The 21,329-nt window shown below is 31.3% G+C and overlaps 2 protein-coding genes across 2 annotated transcripts; both read right to left on the bottom strand.

Moving 5' to 3' along the window:
• On the bottom strand, positions 1 to 1,942 carry LOC109806576 (NADPH:quinone oxidoreductase). The gene is made up of 3 exons (XM_020369026.3): positions 1,788 to 1,942; positions 1,450 to 1,641; positions 1 to 461 (listed from the first exon to the last, which is right to left on the bottom strand). Exons 1-3 carry the CDS (start codon positions 1,864 to 1,866, stop codon positions 157 to 159), a joined length of 576 nt encoding a protein of 191 aa, XP_020224615.1. The 5' UTR covers positions 1,867 to 1,942; the 3' UTR covers positions 1 to 156.
• A 7,779-nt stretch (positions 1,943 to 9,721) lies between these two features.
• Positions 9,722 to 11,507, bottom strand: LOC109806088 (NADPH:quinone oxidoreductase). Its single transcript, XM_020368443.3, has 3 exons — positions 11,344 to 11,507; positions 11,059 to 11,250; positions 9,722 to 10,244 (listed from the first exon to the last, which is right to left on the bottom strand). Exons 1-3 carry the CDS (start codon positions 11,441 to 11,443, stop codon positions 9,940 to 9,942), a joined length of 597 nt encoding a protein of 198 aa, XP_020224032.1. The 5' UTR covers positions 11,444 to 11,507; the 3' UTR covers positions 9,722 to 9,939.
• Positions 11,508 to 21,329: the final 9,822 nt, after the last annotated feature.

Raw genomic sequence — 21,329 nt, 5'->3', positions numbered from 1 at the left:
TAAGTAAAGAAATATGTGTATTGAGATTCCATATCACAGTTGTCATACAGCCATGGAGGCACAAGAGTCCCCCAATAATATACAATAAAATATTATTCCCATATGCAGTGAACCAAAATCCAAAGCTTATTTGAACAAGTTTGGGAAGTAGTTGCTTCAATTTTTTCCCTGAAGTCTAAGGGTAAAGGCCTTCAAGGACAGAATGATTTCCTTCAACCTAGTCTTGGCATCTTCATCAATTAAGTCACCATGACTGTTAAACTTTGCTGGTGGCTGGAATGCATTGATGAAGAATTCAGGTTTATTGATGAAATGAATGTCTAGGAAGACTCCAATTTGGCGTAGATGATAGTGTGATTTTGCTCCACCATGCCCTCCTCCAGCACTTACTATGGCACCAGCTTTACCAGCCCAAACATTTGGTGGCCTTGATGCCCAATCGATTGCATTCTTTAGAAGACCTGCCATAAAAACAATCAAATGAAATTTAAAAACAAATGCATATTTCGGTTTAGAAAACCACAAGTTAAACAACATGAAGAATCTAATAATGCTACAAAAGTAAACTTCATGCCATGTTTTAACCCAAAAATAAAAACTTTAAGACATTATATTTATACGTCTTCTCATTTATATTTTATTTGACATAACTAACTTTATTTAAAGATTGACTTATAATGTAAGAATTTTATCTCATTTATAAATTATTTGTTTGTTTTATTTTAATCGATGTGAGACTTAAATTTTTTTTATTAATTCTTGTATAATATTAAATTTGATAGGTAAATAAATAATAAATGATCATTTTAATGATGGATAGATTAAATTAGACTCATAAGTCATCATACAATATTTGATAAAAAGAAAATGAATGTTAGGGAAATTTTTTAAAAAATATTATTTTTTATCTCAATTTTTAGCAGAGGAGGAAATGGAATCTTTGGTTCTTTGCTTATCCAATTTTAACTCTTTCTATATTCGAAAGATTTAGAAGGATTTTAAAATATTTTTATTTAATATTCAAAGTATCTATATTTATTTTATTAAATCTTAAATTATAAAGATGCATACATAAATCAATTTTTAAAATTATTTTCTTTTTTAAATTAAACAAGAAAAAATATATATATTTCTCCTCCCCTCACCTCTTTTTAAATAAGTAAAAGTTCTAAACTACTAGGTTAGCCTAGTAGTTGGATAGAGAAGATTTGGAGTTGTTAAAAACATGAAGACCTAGGTTCAATTCTCATTATAAACATCTTTATAATCTTTTCTATCTTTACCAAAAAAAAAAAAAAAAAAAAAAACAAGTAAAACTTGTGCCTTCTCTCTTCTCTTTCACTTCCCTCTTTCCTTCCCTTCTCTTCTTTAAACCGATCAGAAGCTAATCCCTTTTCTCAAAAACTTAAACAACAAAAAAAATAACTATGGAGTTGGGGAGGCACTGACCTGAAACAGAGTAATTGTACTCTGGGGAAGCGAAGAGAACGCTATGAGCTGCGAGAATCTTATGACGAAAGGCTTCAACTTCTGGTGGCCAACTCCCATCTTTCTCAAGATCAGTATTTACAAAAGGCAAACCCGAAATATCAACCAACTCTATTTCCACGCCTTCAACGTCTCCTTTCGTTAGCTCAATACCTATCAAACTCAAACCCCAAGTGTAACATAACACGTATTAGTTTTCTATTTCCACGCATTAAATATATCATTCAAAAAAAACATTAATACTATGATTACTCAAGAAAAAAAAGACATAGAAAGAGAAAATAATCTTAGGAAGCAACCAGAGCGAATGAGGCCTGTGTTGTAGGAGGCTTTTCGGAGGGAGCCAGAAAGAGCGACAACTTTAATCACCGATGCCATGTTTTCTAGTTATGTTATGTTATGTGTTCTTTTTCTTGTGTTGGAACAATAGATTGGGAGTAATAAATAGAAGGGTCAAAGTTTGTTTTTTTTTTTTTTTGTTTTTTTTTTTCGATTCTTGGGAGACAAGATGCCCAGTGGGGTATGCTATATATGGATGAGAAAGAACAAAGATTAACAATAATCGTTTTAGTTCCTATTTATATAAGACTAATTTAAAATAACTAATTTTTTTATATAAGACTTAATTTAAATTATTTTATGTATGGATTATTTTTAAATTAAAATATTTTTAATTAGTAAAATATAGTAGTTATAATTATTTTTAAAAGAATGCTCTTTAATCGGATAGATGAAAGATGAATATTAATAAAGAAACATAAATAATATGTATAGCATGTATTATAATTGGTTACAAGATATATTAGTATTAATTAGAAAATAGAAGTTGTATAAGGGTAATTTTAGAAGAAAAAATCATATATAAGACAAATTTATTATCATTAATTATATTAATTATTTTTTTAATATTAGTAAATTAGATAATTCGACTTTACCAAAAAAAAATTAGATAATTCGATCTCATATATAGAAGAAGAGGTAAGCACTCCTAGGGTGGGGAGTCTTTCCATGTGTTTTCAAATGTAATTGGAAAGTAAATTTGTAGCTACAATACTATTTTAATAATTTGATATGTCACTCCACCAATTTTTATTATAAGATATTTTTAACTAAAAATCATATGAAATAGTACAAATAATTATAATAGCTGATTTTATTAAGTTTATAAAACAAAATCATGATATATCATTTTTACTTATTATTAGATTTTTATGAGAAAGATAAAGATGATCCCCATCAAAGATTATATACTAACACCAATAAAATTGGTAAATGATAAATGGAGAATTTAGAAATAACTAGTAAACATGGGTTGAACCGGGCAAGGTTTATCCTTGTCCAAACCCAACTTAAACTTTTGTTTGGGCCAAATTTTAAAGTGAAAACTTTACTTAATCAAAATTTAAAAATATATAAACAAGATTAGGTTGATTTAACTTTATTATACTATATTAATTTTAACATTATACATAATTAAATTATAAAATAAAAAAAATACAAAACTTAATTTAAGTATAACTTACAATATTTTAAAATAAATAATTGCATTATAAATATAAACCATATTATAAAAAGTACTGCTAAATTTTTAATACTAATGCACTATAATTAAAAAAAAAAATTGGATAACCTAAAATGTATTTTAAATCCATATTAAAAACGCACTTGATTTAATTTCAAAGTTTAAACATATCCAAATCAACTTATGACCGTGTCAGGTTAGCGATTTGGACTAGGTCATGCTTACTCCTACAAGAGTTTAAGATTTGAAATAGAACATTTTTTTTTTCCTGTCATTATTTAACAACACTCTTTTATATGGAATTTCTCCCGTCAGATTCATAGTACTAAATTGAATTCAAGTTCGGAGAATTTTATATTAAAAGATTTGTTGCCTGCAGTTGGTGGAGGCTGCGTGCGATAAAGGCAAAAGAATAAATTTAGGCTGCCAACGTTTGTATTTTGAATTTTATATGTTATGGTTGATAAATTTATATGTTTGTTTTTCCACCGAAAACAAATTTATAATTGTTATTATAACGATGGATTTGACTTTTAAGTATAAAATTACCCACACTTTTGGGCGCACACATAGAAAAGACAAAAAAAAAAAAAGATTAAAAAGGAATATTAATAATGAACTCTTATAATGAATTGCAGTCACAAATTTTTTTAATAAAAATTTGAACTTTCCACATACTAAATTCTTGATTAATGTCCCTTCTTTTTGGAAAATAAAAAATTCATTAAAGAATGAGTTTGTTAGCCTCTTTACCAAACTATACAATTTGCTTCGTTCGGAGGCATAGGAACTTGGTGGGTCACTTGTTAGAGCATCAAGTTCTTACCCTAGTCCCCATTATTATATATACAAATATTATATTAACATTATTAAGGGTGTGAATTTCGCTACTTTTTTTCACATATAAACAATTAAAAAAATACTTATATATATACAAATTTTCATTTTATTTACGTAAATACACATAAAAAGAGTCCACTTCCATATTATTTTTAGTTTTTGAATAAATAATATAAAATTTGATATTATTTTTAAATAAATATGTAGCATATAATTTGATATCTTTCAACTTTTTTGACATTGGTTGATTTTGATACTTTTCATGTCAATGAATGTAATTTGATACCTTAATTTGGTTGAATCGATAAAGAATATGTTACTATAATTAGTTAAAATGAAAAAATGGCAAAAATCACGTTTTAACTTTTTACGGGTAACCTTTTAGTATATAAATTTGTATCATTTTAAGTTGTTTTGGATATGACATTGGTTGATCTTGATAGTTTTATGTCAATGAATACAATGGAATGACTAAAATTAGTTAAATCGATTAAGAAAATGTTATCATAATTTGCTAAAAATGGAAGAAAAAAAATATTTTGGCTAAAATCACATTGTTTTAGCTTTTCATGGGATGATTTTTTTAGCATGTAATTTGATATAGTTTCAACTTGTTTAGGATGAAAAATCGATTGATCTCATTAGCATTCAAGTCAATAAATACAATGAAATGACTAGACTTAATTGAATTAGCCCAAAAGTCTTAATATAATTGGCTAAAATCACATACTTTTAGCTTTTTACGAGTGATATTTTTAACAATCATAATATTAATATTAAAATTACAGTGACATAAATTATAATGCATGTTTAATCCCATAATGGTGTCTAGTTCCACACAGGCATGACCTCTTAATTCGTGTTGAGTTACGTCTTAGTTGATGATGTTGTTATCCTTATTATTTGTCAGTGCAACTATCATTATTTTGCTCAATTTGGTAGTTTTGACTATTAATATGTAAAACTAAACTTGGTGAATCAAAATTGTTGGTATACGATGTGGATGAACTACCACCCTCTACTGGTTGGAATGGTGGCTGAGTACAAATTCTAAAGGTATGAGTGTGTTGGTTGAGGTGTTGCGAGGGAAGTACCAAAAAGATTTTCAATGAAATATTTTGAACTAGATGTTATAAAATTTTGAGAATTGACAAATTGATCTTAAACAACTTCCTCTTTTGCGACAGAAAAAGTAATGATTAAGATTGTACTAACAAAATCAACAAATCAAATTGCATCAATTCAAACATGATTACACATAAGGAATCTTATATAGTTTCATCTTTTACGACAAAAAACATAACTATAAAGATTGCAACAACAAAATCAATAGATCAGATCACACCAATTCAAATGTAATCACTTTTGTCGTTGTATTTACATTGTTTTATTATCAAAAATAACAAAATTAATTAAATAATAAAAATTAATATTAATACTTTATTATAATGTATGATTTATTATATTGACAAATTATATAATTATTAATTAATTCCATCATCAAAAATATACAAGTTAAAATATATATAAAAAAATCATTTCAAAAAATAGATACAGTAGAAACTCTTTAAATTAATAATGTCAGGACCGGAGAAATTTATTAATTTAGAGAGTTATTAATTTATTAATAAATTAATAATTATTAATTTAAAGAGTTTTTAAGTAATTATATTGTACATACCAAATAAAAAGGCAAATTAGTCTATGCCTCTTAGAATTACGTTGCAGCGAACCTTAGGACTCAACGTAAATTAATAACTTTTGAAGTACATATGCATTGAAAATCAATACGTAATGACTTTTTAAGTACATATGCATTGGAAATCAATAATGACTTTTGAAGTACAGTAAATGTAAACAAGAGGAACAAATGTGTTCAATGTATTCATAAGCAAGTTTGGCATATATAAATTACATGAATGTGTTAGAGTGTAATATATTTTTTTTCAGTTTCTATGAATTAATAATTTATGATTTTCTTGGGACCGAAAATTATAAAGGGATCTCCCGAAAAATTATTATCTTATTATTTTATCGAGTTTTTCAATTTTTTACATTGACCCAAGTCGAGACCGGACAAATTTATTATTTTAGAGAGTTTATTAATTTACCGAGTATTAATTTAAAGAGTTTCTAATGTACATGAAAAATTTTAAAAAATTATAATTATAATTAAAAAGTATTTTAAATTTTAAAAATTAAAATAAATTTTAAATTTTAAATTTTAAAAAAATGTCAATTTATAATTTGATTTTAAAGAACCTGAATTCTAAACTGTATATAAAATATTTACAATAAAATTAAAGTAATCCCAAACTCACACTGAAATAGGGAATGAAGGCCAATTTGATATGTCATTTTAGATGAGGGCTACATATCAAAAGCTTCAGAGAGGGCCAATTTTGTAAAAAAAAATAATTGAATAATGATCCATATTCTGGATTTAATTTCAAACACATTTAGATTATACTTTGGTCACAGGCCAAGTTGGGTTGAGTTGTTAGCATAATATAGTCCATTGTTAGTCGAGGCCAAACATTACATCACGAATGCCTCTCTCTCTGAACCAAATGTGGTAAGATTGCACAATCACTTGTTTCGGGTTTCTGTCGTCTATTTTAGGAAATGTTTGCCAAAATGCTTTTATGTATTGTTTGAATTTTTTAGGTGCTTAAAAAAACTTCAAACCCATTTAAAACGATTCATAATCAAATTGATTCATGTTAAAAATTTTAATCTATTTAAAAAAAAATTAAACCGATCTATTTTGTAAAATCATTTTCATCGCTCAATCCATTGTTATAAAGTGAATTGTTTTATCTTTTTTTTAAAAAAATTAATCTATATATAAATCTAAAATAGATAATTATATCCTATTAAACTGATTCAATTTTAACAAATTTAACTCATATTCAAAAAAAATTGATTCAATTTACTTTATAAAAGAAAAAAACAAATTAATTAATCAATTAATTTTTATAAAATAGATCAAAAATTGATCCAATCTGTAACGTAGTTAGTAGACTGGAACGGGGCGTTCCCAAATTGGAACGGGTCGTTCCAAACTACTAAAATAAGGGTGATTCAATAGCCCAGAACGAGCCGTTCCCAAACTGGAACGGGTCGTTCCAAACTACTAAATAGACATGTGAATCTTGGACTGGAACGGGCCGTTCCAAAGTGGTCATTGTGAGTTAAATTCAACTCTAGAACGGGCCGTTCTGATTTTAGAACGGGTCGTTCTAGACGTGCCAGAACGGGCCGTTCCGATTTCAGAACGGGACGTTCTGCATGTGAATTTTACACATGATGAAGGAGCCCAGAACGGGCCATTTCAAATTTGGAACGGGCGCTCTGGCCAGTTCAGACTTCTATAAAATAGAGGTTGTGCAGTTGAGGAGAATGAGAGGTTTTTAGAGAGAAGTTTTAAAGAGAATGACTCTGGACTAGGAAGCTTGCTTTGGGTGGATTGAAGTCCCGGGTTGAGCTTCAGAAAAGAAATTTAACTTCTTCTCAGTTCTTGGCTATTCTGAGTCAATCTTCAGGTGAGAGAAACTAGAATATAGGTTGTGTAATTTCAAGAGATTTAGGGAAACTTAATGCATGGTGTTCTTTTGTTGAAATAATTGAGTTGTTGGGTGCTTAAGTTGATTTATGTTGTTTATATTGTGTAAGTTGACATGATAGATGAATTTTAAATATGTTGTATATTGCTGAAGTTGTTTATAAAGTTGTTAAGTTGCATTAAGTTGATATTGTAATGACTATAGTTGTTTAATTAAGTTATTTGCATGTTTTAGAATTATTAAAGTTGCATAGTTGTATAATTGAATAAGAAGTTGTCAAGCTGGTATATAATGCCTATTGTTGTATTGTTGTAAGTTTTCTATTGTTGTAAGATGCCTATTGCTGTAAAGTTGTTAATATGCTTATTGCTGTGAAGTTGTTAAGATGCTTATTGCTGTAAAGCTGTGATGATGAGTTGTTTATCACTAGGACTAGGGGAGATGTTTTCAAAGTTGCTCATCCCATTGTGTGGATTGAGATAATTGTGGTGCTCTGAGAGCCCAATTTATTGAAAAACCCTCCTTGGGAAGTTGTCCCTTGGAGTGGACGTTGTGTTGTTCCCCTCTAGGACTTAGTTGATCCCATGTGTGGGCAAGGTCGAGGCACACGTGTACAAAGCGACCACGGTATAGGGGCCAGGCCGAGCTATATCGATTACAAGTGGCCAGATGTTTATTGTTATAAAGTTGAAAAGTTGGGGACATATGGTGAAGATATATGTCCTATGTTGAGATATATGTCCTATGTTGAGATACATAGTACTAAGGAGATAAGTTGAAAGTTGTTTTAAAGATGAATCCCTTAGTACTGTGTGGGCGACATGGAAGTAGTCGATCCATGTCATGGTTGAATGACCAATTTGAGTAAGGTATCTAGTTAGAGATGTAGTCTTTGACTAGGTACTGGAGGGTGCGTGCTACTTGGAGGACAGTGGGTGAGCTAACTCCATATGTGGATTGGTGATGCTAGCCAAGGCCGTGGTAGTCTCATACCCAAACCCTTCTGTCCTAACAGTAGTACTGGACCTCCGAGTCTAAGTGGCACACCTGAGCAATCACCTATTGTTGTCTATACCTGGTTCTCTTCGGAGTTCCTAACGCTGTTCTATACCTGACCTGGTTGAGATAGGTCAAACGCTAGATTCGGTAGGGTTTATTCCACCTAGACTGCTCAACCTCAATTGTTGGAGATCTCCAAGTTAAAATGCGTGACGACGCATAAGTTGTTGATGAGTTGATTTGTTGTTGATAAGAGTTGTATCTATGTTGTTATGTTGTTAAGCTGTGATTGTGTCGTATGTTGATCCTGTTGAGGATGATGATAGTGCTGTTATGTTGTAAGTTGCGTTAAGGTGTTGATACAGCGTTGATATGTGGAATCAAGTTGAAATGATGTTAAGATGTATAATATATGTGTTGTTTATCTTTTGTGTTGGATATGAAGATGATTATATAGTTGTGTTTCATATTTGATATTTATGAGTTGTTTATTGTCTCTAACTTATCCTTGCATGTTTCTATGTGGTTTGCACTGTGATGATCATACGTTGTATGGGAGCAGGGCAATGATAGGCTAGGAGATAGCTGCTAGAGGCTGGAAATGAATTTTTTTATAGGCTACTTTATAGTAGTATACTTTGTTGTATATAAATGATTGTTGTTGATTGCTTGATTAGCAACTTGTATTGTAAATATTTTATTATACTATTTTAATATATATATTTTAATAGTATATAGTGTTGTTTTGTAATGTGACGACCACGACAGTTCGTTACGCAATCTATTTTATAAAAAGCAAATCAATTAAGCAATTAACTTTTATAAAATAGATTGAAATGATTCGGTTTAAATTTTTTTAAAAAGTTGACGATTAAGGCTCATGTCATATGACATCTAGTGCAGGAACTGTGGAAGTGTCATCATTCTCTTTCTTTTGACTTTTACAGAAATGGTTATGGGTATACATGTAGTCCACAACTTCAAGGAAATGATGGGCTCTGCAAGTACAAGTGGCTCTGACATTACTTGTCTTTGAATGATGGGGTGTAACTTTTGTGTGCAAAGTGTAAACGACAAAGATAAAAGTAAAGGGTTGTTTATTAGCATTATATTCAACCATTTCTTCAATCAGAAACATTAGTGACAACTGCATCTTGGGATAACTCATGTGGTTGTGGAAAGACAAATTTGTAATGAGATTATTTAACAACATGACATAGTACATGTTTACATATCAGTTTAAAATGATGGTCAATAAAAAACACAAAATTTCTTTTAAAATCCCAATTGAATTGGACTCAACTAATTTCGAAACACACCCTTAAACTTTGCAGATTTTACTCAAAACCAATGGTGAACATACAAACCAAGACACGGCAATACAAACAAATATTCCAAATGTTAAAACAAATACGTTCTCTTGTCTCTGCATATCACAGTAGCCATGCAGTCATAGAGAGTTCGAATCACACTATTATTCCTAAATCCAAAGCTTATTTCAACAATTTTTGGGAATGAGTTGTTTCAATTTTTTCCTTGAAGTCTAAGGGTAAATGCCTTCAATGACAGAAGGATATCCTTCAACTTATTCTTGGCATCTTCATCAATCAAGTCACCATCACTGTTAAACTTTGCTGGTGGCTGAAATGCATTGAGGAAGAATTCAGGTTTATTGATGAAATGAAGATCCAAGAATACTCCAATTTGGCGAAGATGATATTGTGATCTTCCCCCACCAAAGCCTCCTCCAGCACTTACTATGGCAGCGGGTTTACCAGCCCAAACATTTGGTGCCCTTGAAGCCCAATCAATTGCATTCTTTAGAGGAGCTTCAGTATACATGAAAGTATGCATTTTATTATTCAGTAATAAGGTATGATCATATCTAAGGACACAATTATTCTCAATATAAATAAATGGTCGCAGTAACTATTTATCATACTCCTTCATTAAAACTGATAAGAAAAATATATCTTTCTGTTTATGTCATCCTGTCATTGTTTAACATAAAATGATTCTTGTACACCCTTTAGGTGTTCATCGCATGAGATCAGAAAGATGATCCAACCATATTCAACTGTAGAAGCAATTCGTGAACATAAGACAACGACTTGATTACATATAACTCGTAAACATAAGTTCTGATACCAATCTAAATTATAGATTTGAGACTAATTCAACCTCAAAGCTCATGACATAAGAATTGAGTTATCTCCACTTAAATAAATATACTATTTTGTTATGACCAGTTAATTTTTATTTTTAACTATAAAATTGTTATCTGCACTCATTATTAATTAAAATTCACAAATATTACTCTGACCATTGAATATTAGGAGAGATTCATTAAATCAAATGACATTCTACACCCACAAAATTTATTTTTTTAACAAATGACCAATAAAAAAATGTGTTGGAAAGAAAGTATCAAATAGAGTTTAGTGTATGACAAGCACTCCTCTACCAATTCATAGAACAGTGGATTTGAGCTTCACTCAACCCTACAAAATCGATAATCTTTAGTCAATGTAGGACTTGAGTTTTTCTAAATACCAACAAATTAAAAAAAAAAAAAAAGCTTGACCCATTATGCATATGTTGTTTCCAAAGATATGAACATAAGGGGGCAAGAAATGGTGATACCTGTGACTGAATAATTGTACTCAGGGGAAGCAAAAAGAATGGAATCAGCAGCAAGAATCTTGTGGCGAAAGGCTTCAACTTCTGGTGGGTAGGTCCCATTTATCTCAAGATCGGTGTTGAGAAGTGGCAAAGGTGAAATATCAACGTACTCAATTTGAAGGCCTTCAACGCTTCCCTTGCTTAGCTCAATCGCTATCACCAAGTTCAACCCAACACGTCAAACACCAAATTAAATTAAAAAAAAAAAAATAGAGTGAATTAAAGTGTATGGTAGGATTCACTAACCAGAACGAATGAGGCCTCTGTTATAAGAGCCTTTGCGGAGAGAGCCAGAAAGCGCGACCACGTTAATCAGCGACGAGGATGCTCCGGCCACCGCTGCCATGTTTTTAGTTTCTAGTTTTGTTTTTGTTTTTGTTTTTGTTTTTGTTTTTGTTGTTTAGAAACAGAGGCGAGGGAGCATATATAAACATATTAATAAATGGTGTGGTTTGGGTCAAAGGTGTGTGTGTGGGGTAGGCCATGTACTCTCCGCCGACAGCTTCATAGTACCCAATTGAATTCAAGTTTGGAGGATTTTAATTTTATAGCCAAAAACACGAAAATATTAGTATTTTAATATGTGTGTATTTCATGAGTAAAATATTTGATGTATAACATTTAATTTATAATGAATTATAAACAAGTAAATATTATGTTTAAATATATAAAGGTTTGATATAAAAAAATGACGTGAGGAGGAATAATTTTAATGAGATCAAAGTCTCAAAGAGATTAATGGATGAATTGGAAATATTCTCATTTGGTAAAAGAAATTAAGTTTATAAATTATATTTAGAATTTATATAACCAAAATATTTTAAATATAGAAAAATTTAAGTTTATGATAAAAAGTTATATTATTTTATAAGATTATTTTTAATAATTGATAATTTATTGTGAAAATATTAGAATTTAATTCATAAATAATTATAATAAATAAAAATTGAATTAGATAATAAATAAAAATTGAATTATAACCTTTCTCATTCATATATATATATATATATATATATATATATATATATATATATATAAATTTTATATTATCTATAGTAATATTTAAAAAGAATATTTATTAGTGTTGCGTATTAAGACATGTATATTTTTTATTTATTATTGTAACTATATATACACTTCTATTTTTTAATGTAAGATAATTTGATAATTTTATTTCATTAATTTAAATAAAAAAATTATTATTTATCAAAAATAAATTACATATCTCTTATATGGAAGGTGAGATTAGTAGATAATATCGAAGAGTCTTCAAATTATATAAATTCATGAAGTAAAAAAAAACTATAAGAAGAATATAAAGACATTTGATGAGCCTAATATATTAGTTCAAGTCCAATTAAACTAGCACAAATATTTACAAGAAAAAATAATCGTTTGAAATTGTCTAAAATCGAACAGTAACTTGATACCATTTTCTCGTCAAACATATAAATCTAAGAACCATCCACCTTAGAAAAGATAAAGACTATTTAGACAAAGATTCGAAGATTATCGATATATCTTCTGCATGAACACTTTGTAACTTTTTTTTATATTATTTTTTAACTTTCCCATCATTAACAAAACACGAAGTAGCCACAGCCCACAGCCACCAGTATTTTCAGCACTTTAGATAAAAAAAAAAAAAAGTTATGATGCTGATCTATAAGACTATTGTATATAAAATCAATCATTTATATAAGTACAAAATATTTAACTGCTACGCTGAGTTTTTTTTTCTTTTTCAGAAAATAGGCCTTACTAGATACGAATTACGAATAGAAAAATGATACATCCTCCAAAAAGATTGTCGGAAATATATTCCGACATTATATATAAATTAATAATTTAAATATAATAAAAATTTCATTATGTATTTAAAAGATATTTCAGTTGTAATTTTCGGAGGAAATAACATCACTCTTGCGAATATAATTCAATTTTTCATGATGTTTCCTTTCCTTTTTCTGACACATGTTTTCTTTCTTTTTTTTTTTTACACCATGTTTTCTTTCCTTTTAAAAATTATATTTCATGGTTGATGCATGTAGACCTCTTTGTGTCCAAATACATTTAATTTCGTAGCATAGGTTTTGGTCCGGAAATAAAAAACCTTTTGCATAGCTGCTGCATACGAATGTATAAAACTATTTTTTTCCTATTACTGCATTTCATATTAAATAGTGAACTTTTGTAACGCTGAGTCTTAGTTGTATAACTTATATATTAGTGATTAAATTGCTTTTTGTTGTAGTGTTGTATTAGAATTTTGGACTAGGGAATTTTGAGAATTAAGTTAATATATGGGATAGTTGAACTATAGATAAGTCGGGTGCGTTCAAGAAAGGTATATAAGAATATTTTTAAGTTTGAGTTTCTTAACTCAAATTTTCAAAAATTTTAGAGAGAGGTTAAAAAGGAGTTCTTTAAACCAAATTTTCTTCTTCTAATCCTTGTGAAAATTCTTATCCTTGTGTTCTTGGTTGCATGTTGGTATGTTTGAAATTTTAGGTGTTTTGGTCAAATTTTCAATTCTGACGTGTGTAGAAATCGATGTCACATCGAGAATGGTTCTAAAGACACTTTGTCTTCCTCATGCCAAGTGTAGGATCAATTGTGTTGAGCATAAGGAGAATAAATTATCTTGGGTTGAACTAGCGTCGGACGTGATTTGAATGGTGTCGAGTGTGAGGAGAGAAAATCATTTGAGGTTAGCGTGAGACCAGGCATGAGTTGTTGTCACACTAGGCACGAGGTCCCAACAATCCTTGCCTAGTCCAGGCTTGGCGTGGGTTGCATTGCATAGGGTGCGGGTTGGATGACATCGAGTGTGGGTGAGATAGGGAGTTCCCTATCTTAATGGTGTTAGGCAACTTTTGAATAGTGTCAAGCGCAAGTTGCATAATGAAAGTTGAGTTATTTTAAGATGTTTTGTAGTTAAATGATGATTTTAATGATGCACCTATATAATGTAAGATGATAGGTTGGATGTAAATGATATGTTTATTGTTAAGTTGTAAGTTGATATATTATATGATGATAATTATGTTGTTAAGATGTAAGATTATTTATGAATAAGTTGTATATATTGTGAAATGTTGTAAGTTGAGTATGTTGTGAGTTATAAGTTGAAAGTTGATTAAGTTGTAAAGTTGGATGTCGTTTAAGTTGCTTAAGTTGTTAAGTTGTTAAGCTATTAGACTGTGGTTGAGATACATGTTTTATTAAGATATATAAAAATTAGAGGAGGGTAAGTGTGGTTTTCAAAAATTAAATATTCCATTGTGCGGATATGAGATGTAATGTTCTGAGAGCCCATGTGTTGAAAAACCCTCAATAAGTAAGTTGACTTTTGAATGATAAGTTTTGTGTTGTCTTCTTTAGGTTTTATGTGGTATCTATATGTAGATAAGGTCGAGGCATACATGTATAAAGTAACCAATTGAGTAAAGTACCAAGTTGGGAACTTAGTCTCTAACTTAGTATCTAAGGAACGTGGTACTTGGAGGGTAGTTAATGAGCTAATCTCATAGGTGACTTAGTGTTGCAGACTAATGTCATGGTAGGCTCATACTCAAACTATTCTACCTTGACAATAGTACTAAAATTCTTAGTATAAGTGACAAAACTTGATAAGTCAAATTGAGTTGTTAGATGACATGGTTAAGATAGGTAATACATTGTGGTTCGGTAGTATCTAGTTACTTAAATTGTTCATATTTGTTATAGGAGATCTCTATTGTTGATATATATGATGACGCATTAGTTTTATATTGTTGTATGATGACTATGTTGTTGAGATGAAGTTGTTAAATTGTTTTATGTTAAAAGTTGTATGAGTTGTATTGGTGACAAGTTGAATTGATGTTGTCATTTATATTGATTAAGTTGATATTGATGTTGTAGTTGTATGTTAATTATTTTCACAAACTTACCTTGTGTTTTCCTTGTGATTAAACTACAATGATCATATTTGATATAAGAGCATGTTAGGATTGACTTGGATGTGGTGGTGGTGGCGAGTCATGTTAGGGATGACTCCTTTCGTTATGTTGTTCGTTGTAGGTCTTGTATAGTTACTTGACTAACGAGTATAATTGTGTATATACCTTGGTATATTTGTGTATATTATATGTGTACATATTATGTTTCTATTAATACACATGATAATTGTTGGAGAGAAAGATACACACTAGAAGGGGGTTGAATAATGTATATCAAAAACTCGCTTTTTTACAATGATGTAGTAAAAAAAGATAAACAGATAAAGTACTAGAAGGTAAGCGGAAGAAGTGGTAAAACATATGAAATGACACAAGTATTTTTATATTGGTTTGTCTTCAACCAAGAGACTGCGTCCAGTTATCAATCCAACTAGATTAAGTTCCATTATCTTCAATAAGATATAAGTATTCTTTACCAAGCCAATTCTGACTAAAACCAAGTATTCATTCAACAAGTCTCTCTAGGTTTAAATCCAAGTATTCTTTAAACAAGTCTCTCCAGGCTTAAACCTAAGTATTCTTTAAACAAGCCTCTTCAAGCTTAACCACTTGTAGACACCCAATTTCGTCCGGGGGGCATACAAACAAGGAAATGGACGTCTATCATCAAAGAAATGGAGCTCCCAAGCATGAAAATAACAGGACATGACATCAAAAGGCCTAAAAGCCCAAACAAGCTGGTTTTAGTAGCCAGGAACGGGCTGTTGCAAAACCAGAATGGGTCGTTCCCAATTTGGAACAGGTCGTTTCAATTTTGCAACATGGGCCTAAAACCCTAGTTTGGAACGGGCCATTCCAATCTCCTAAAAAAGGACTAAAACCTTAATTGGAAAGGGTTATTCCTAAGTTGGAACAAGGCGTTCCTAAACTGGAATGGGCCGTTCTAAGTTATTAAAAAGGCCTAAAAATCCTTGTTTAGAACAACCGTTCCAGCCTAGTCAGTTATGTGTCAAACTCATATCTGGAATGGGCCGTTCCAGTTACAAAATTAACACAAAATAGTCGGATCCAGAATGGGCCGTTCCAATTTTGGAACGGGCCGTTCTGGCAACTTTTTGATGTCTATAAATAGCAAGCTCGAGCATAGTTCTTAGGGCCACAAAATTTCGTCCAAGACTCCTTAGAGCTCGAAATTTCTCTCTCTCCCTTCTATTGTATTTCTTGAGTTTTGTGAGGCATATTGTAGTGTGAAGGGTTGCCACAAAGCACCTAAAAATCTCTATATTTGAAGATTCAATAGAGCTCGTTCAAGAGGTATTTCAGTCAATTTTCTTCTCTTCCTTTTATTTCTTATCTTTGATAAATCTTGTTACAATAAAAACAATCATGTAGACATTTTAGGATCAATCGTGTAATTTAAATTTATAGCATGTAAATAAATATTAATAAAGGGATGTGATATTTAATTTATTAATTATTATCATACTAACTTCATCATAGGGTACCGATTGAGGGCGTTGTAAGGGTGCTTAATACCTTCCCTACACATAACCGACCCCCGAACCCAATTCTGGTTATCAAGGCCATTATTAAATCTTTAAAAACCTTTTCTTTTTCCAATATTTTGAGTAAAACATTGGTGGCGACTCCATGAACCTATTTTCAAAACCATTAATTAAGGATTAGTCTGGTGTCCGAGCATTCCTTAATTGATGAGATTTTCAAAAGGATGTTTAAACCATAGGTCACGAGATCAGAATTTTCGGGTTGCGATAGTCGCCATTAGGGAAGTTTAAAGATGGTCAAGCCCATATAAATGATGAAGTTAATAAAATAAGAATAATAATTTAAATATTTTTCACCTTTACTTTGCTTGTTTTATTTGTTTGTCTTTAATATTTGTTTTCCTGTTTAAATTCTGCACTTATTTGAATAAAAATTGTACACAAACATTTGCACACAACAGTTCTCCCTACACCCGGGGGCATGAGGGTATTAAACATAGAGAGTGGTTGACGTACGACCGGCCCAAGTTTGGCTTTGGAGCCTGCGAACCTTGTCAGAAATCACACTCAAGGTGATAACCGGTTATTCTAGCTCGAAATATTGTGACAGACCTTAGAGTTTGCCAGGTGACAACGATAGAGATACTGGGTCCCTATAATGGGGGCACCTTGGGGGCCTTGAGACTATTGAGATTAGAACCGTCCTATATAATGCACTTTTCTCGACAGGAACCACAGACTAAGGATTTGAACATGATTGTTCGTGGGTGTACGTTGATTGAGCATGTGTGTGTGCATTTATTTGTATTATTTTGTTCTAATAAGATGGATTGGAATTTTAAAATAAGCAAACAAATAATAAAGAAATAAAATAATAATAATAATAATAATTTTATACCCCTTTGTACATTCTTAGGTTAGCATTTCATTAACATCATATAGGTAGTTTCCTTTTTCTAAAAAAAAAATGAATAAAAATAATCTCATCTCCAGCATTATTCCCCTTTAGATAATAGAAACATGATAAAGATTAGGCAAAAAAAATGACATACATTCTACATTAGCTCATTAATTTCATTCATTTTATTTTATTAGCTAAGGAGGATTAGGTTGCAGTACGTATAAAATGTTAAGAAAAGTGAATGCTCTAATATACGACAATATCTGCGCTATAAAGAAAAGCCCAAATCAATTTTTAAAAAATACTATGGTGGGCCCTTGCTTCGATATGTTTGTTAAAGTAAGTCTTCTTAGAACCTAATATAGATTCTTGTTTAATACTGTCAAAACCTATTTAAGTATTCACAGATAAACAAATCAATGAGACTGATACTTATTTTTCTCAACTTTCTCTACATCCTGCATTACATTTATTTAGAACATATCCCTCTTTGTAAAAGAATAAATGAGAATAAAAAGGGAAATTAACATATGTGCGTTAGTCGAAAGTAATGGGATATAAGCCATGCATAAAGAGTTTTCAACACGCCAACTCCTGCCCAAAGAAGATAAATTCGTGTCGTGCAACTCTGAAATCTAAGCGGAATAGGAGAAATGACTAGGAATGGATGGATCCACACTCCTAATGAGTTGCAAGCTAATAAAGAGAACCTGAGGAGGAGGAATCCCTCAAACACTAAGGCAAAGTGAATAGAGCTTTCTTGAAAGATTATTTCAACAAGAGAGAAGCATTGCTTGTTAAGAAGCTGCTAGAATGAAAACCCGCAAAGGGAATTCTAGGAAAAATAAAAAATAAAAATAAAAGCGATGTTTGTTTGAGTTGAAAATCGAAAGATAGCTTGAATGTTCCTCTTGAGAAGCAAGACCCCATGGAAAGCTCTATCATCGCTTCTACCCATTCCTACTTCTTAGGAAAGTCTCAAGATATGAGTTGACAACACCTTCATGAGAGAAGAAGCCAAATGACCTCCCTCTACACAAGATCTTCTAAAGTGCCACATCCAAGCAAGTGTAGGACTAGCCCTACAGTCAGAAAACCTAGGCTTCTCACCTCTCTCTACTTCTTTATGTATGAATCACGAACTCGGGGCATGCCCGGGCCCTCGAGCTACATTAAATGGGCACGTGTAAATTGAAAATTCTATTTTAATGCCATACACTTTTCTACTCCATTTCTCTTCTCCCTTTTATCTACTCTAAGCCTCGTCAAAAAACCTTAAATGAACAAGTACATTTGAAATAAGGACGTCATTAGAAACAATGGCTTAATACATGTAGACACCCAATTTCGTCCAGACCAACAAAAGCAATGAAATGGACGTCTATCATCAAAGAAATGGAGCTCCCAAGCATGGAAATAACAAGACATGACATCAGAAGGATAAAAGCCCAAATAAGCTGGTTTTAGTAGCCCGAAACAGGCTGTTCCAAAACTGGAACGGCCCGTTCCAATTTACAAAAAGGGCCTAAAACCCTAGTTTGGAATGGGTCATTCCTAAATTGGAACGGGTTGTTCCAAGCTCTTAAAAAAAGGGCTAAAACCTACGTTTGGAACGGGCCGTTCCCAAATTGGAACGACCCGTTCCAAGTGACAAAAAAGGCCTCAAATCTTAATTTGGAACAGGCCATTCCAGCATAGCAATTATGTGTTAAACGCACCTTTGGAACGGGCCGTTCTGGTTTTAGAACGAGTCGTTCCAATATAAGAAATTAACACACAACGTTCGGATCTAGAACAGGCCGTTCCGAATCCGGAACGGGCCGTTCTGGCCCCTATTCTGATGCCTATAAATAGACAGCTTGGGCACAGTTCTCAGGGCCACAAAATTTCGTCCAAGACTCCTTAGAACTCGAAATTTCTCTCTCTCTCCCTCCTATTGTATTTCTTGAGATTTGTGAGACATATTGTAGTGTGCAAGGTTGCCATAAAGCACCTTCTCCATATTTGAAGATTCAATAGAGCTCGTTCAAGAGGTATTTCAATCAATCTTCTTCTATATCTTTTATTTCTCATCTTTATCTCTATCTTTTATTTATAACAAACGCAATCATGTAGATATTTTAGGGTTAGTCGTATAATTTAAATTTTAAATATGGAAATAAATATTAATAAAAGGGATTCAATATTTAATTTATTAATTCTTATCATGTTAATTTCATCATAGGGTACCGATTGAGGGCGCTGTAGGGGTGCTTAATACCTTCCCTACACGTAACCGACCCCGAACCCAATTCTGGTTATCAAGACCATTGTTAGATTTTTAAAAAACTTTTCTTTTTGCAATGTTTTGAGTAAAATATTGGTGGCGACTCCATGAACATATTTTCAAAACCATTAATTAAGAATTAGTCTGGTGTCTGGGCATTTCTTAATTAATGAGACTTTTAAAAGGATGTCTAAACCATATGTCGCGAGATCGAAAATTTTTAGGTTGCGACAGATGGCGACTCCACTAGAGACATTTTAAGAGGGTCAGGCCCATATAAATGATGAAGTTAATAAAATAAAAATAATAATTTAAATATTTTTCCCCTTTACTTTGTTTGTTTTATTTATTTGGCTTTAATATTTGTTTGACTGTTTAAATTCTGCATCTTTTTGCATAAAAATTATACACAAATATTTGCACACAACAGTTCCCCCTACACCCGGGGGCATGAGGGTATTGAACATAGGGAGTGGTTGACGTACGACCGGCCCAAGTTTGGCCTTGGAGCCTGCAAGCCTCACTACTACAAAATGCATATTTTACATCGGTTCTTTAAAGTCATCTACATCGGTTCTAAAACCGATGTAGAATAGAGCGACGTAGAAAAGGAGTACATTTTTACATCGGTTCTCTGAAGAACCGATGTAGATTGCATTTTTTTTTAAAAAAAATATCATGCTTATTTTTGGATTATTTCTGATTACCTGTAATTAAATACAAATGTATGCACTAGACTAGAGCCTATGTTAATGTTTATAAGCAAAAGTATTTGATCATGAAGAGAAGCCACAGCCAAGTTACCTACATATGATGCCAAAGTTCATATCAAAATTAGACTAGATATGACTTGTATTAAATTATATAAAGCTACCATGCAAACTAATTCTTGCCAGTTATGGTGTGTATCAAATACCAAATGGAAGTTACAAAAAAGTATAGGAAATAAACTTTTTGCAATAGACAATGATAAGGTAGTATTTTAATTAAGGAATTGAAGCAATAAATTTGGAAGTAATGGCAATGCAATTGCGTCAATTAAAATATAGCAGCGCAATTCTAAGGCCAGTTTGGATAAACACCACGGTAGGCAATTATAGAAAAAGAAAATAAAGTAAACTAAGGAGACAAAATTCATCAAACTTCTTGCAGAAGTTAAAATCAACCTATACACGTAAATTTTTTTAGAAGTTCCTTTGTCTAACTTGACTTAAAATCATGAACCATTAAAAAGCTCTCCCAAGTTAGACACGAACCTAAACTTTAGCCCTAGTGATTAATAGTTGATTTTGGCATTTTTTTAGTTTGTTGCGCTAGGCAAAATCAGGCCAACTGTACTAGGTCAGGCCAAAATAAGTTTGTGTCAATTTTGTTAGCCCCAAAACAAGCTCATTTCATTGTTCTTTTTGGGCCAATCAATTGAAGATTGGTTCAAATTTGACACTCTTATTGATACTACTATAATCAACAAGACTATTTCAATATTGTTATTTCAAACAACAGTATTTTCTGAAAAGAATGTAATGCGATTGTAATAAACCTAGTCACATACCTCTTTTATCAACTTTTTGTAAGTTTGAGTAAGACCAAGCTCTCTCACCAAGATAACTTCTCAG

This window comes from Cajanus cajan, chromosome 10 (assembly GCF_000230855.2).
Source record: "Cajanus cajan strain Asha chromosome 10, NIPB_CcT2T_4, whole genome shotgun sequence".
Classification (NCBI taxonomy): Eukaryota; Viridiplantae; Streptophyta; class Magnoliopsida; order Fabales; family Fabaceae; genus Cajanus; species Cajanus cajan.
The sequence above is the reverse complement of the archived record's forward strand: the minus strand, read 5'-3'. Positions and strand labels throughout refer to the sequence as shown.

What these genes read in the sequence shown, in the direction of transcription:
- LOC109806576 (XM_020369026.3), bottom strand. Translation starts at nt 1,866, where the DNA reads ATGGCATCGGTGATTAAAGTTGTCGCTCTTTCTGGCTCCCTCCGAAAA. An exon ending in CACAGGCCTCATTCGCTCTG is followed by an intron (nt 1,642 to 1,787) that starts GTTGCTTCCTAA and finishes TGAGTTTGATAG; the next exon opens with GTATTGAGCTAACGAAAGGA. An exon ending in GTACAATTACTCTGTTTCAG is followed by an intron (nt 462 to 1,449) that starts GTCAGTGCCTCC and finishes TTTTTATGGCAG; the next exon opens with GTCTTCTAAAGAATGCAATC.
- LOC109806088 (XM_020368443.3), bottom strand. Translation starts at nt 11,443, where the DNA reads ATGGCAGCGGTGGCCGGAGCATCCTCGTCGCTGATTAACGTGGTCGCG. An exon ending in CAGAGGCCTCATTCGTTCTG is followed by an intron (nt 11,251 to 11,343) that starts GTTAGTGAATCC and finishes ACTTGGTGATAG; the next exon opens with CGATTGAGCTAAGCAAGGGA. An exon ending in GTACAATTATTCAGTCACAG is followed by an intron (nt 10,245 to 11,058) that starts GTATCACCATTT and finishes TGTATACTGAAG; the next exon opens with CTCCTCTAAAGAATGCAATT.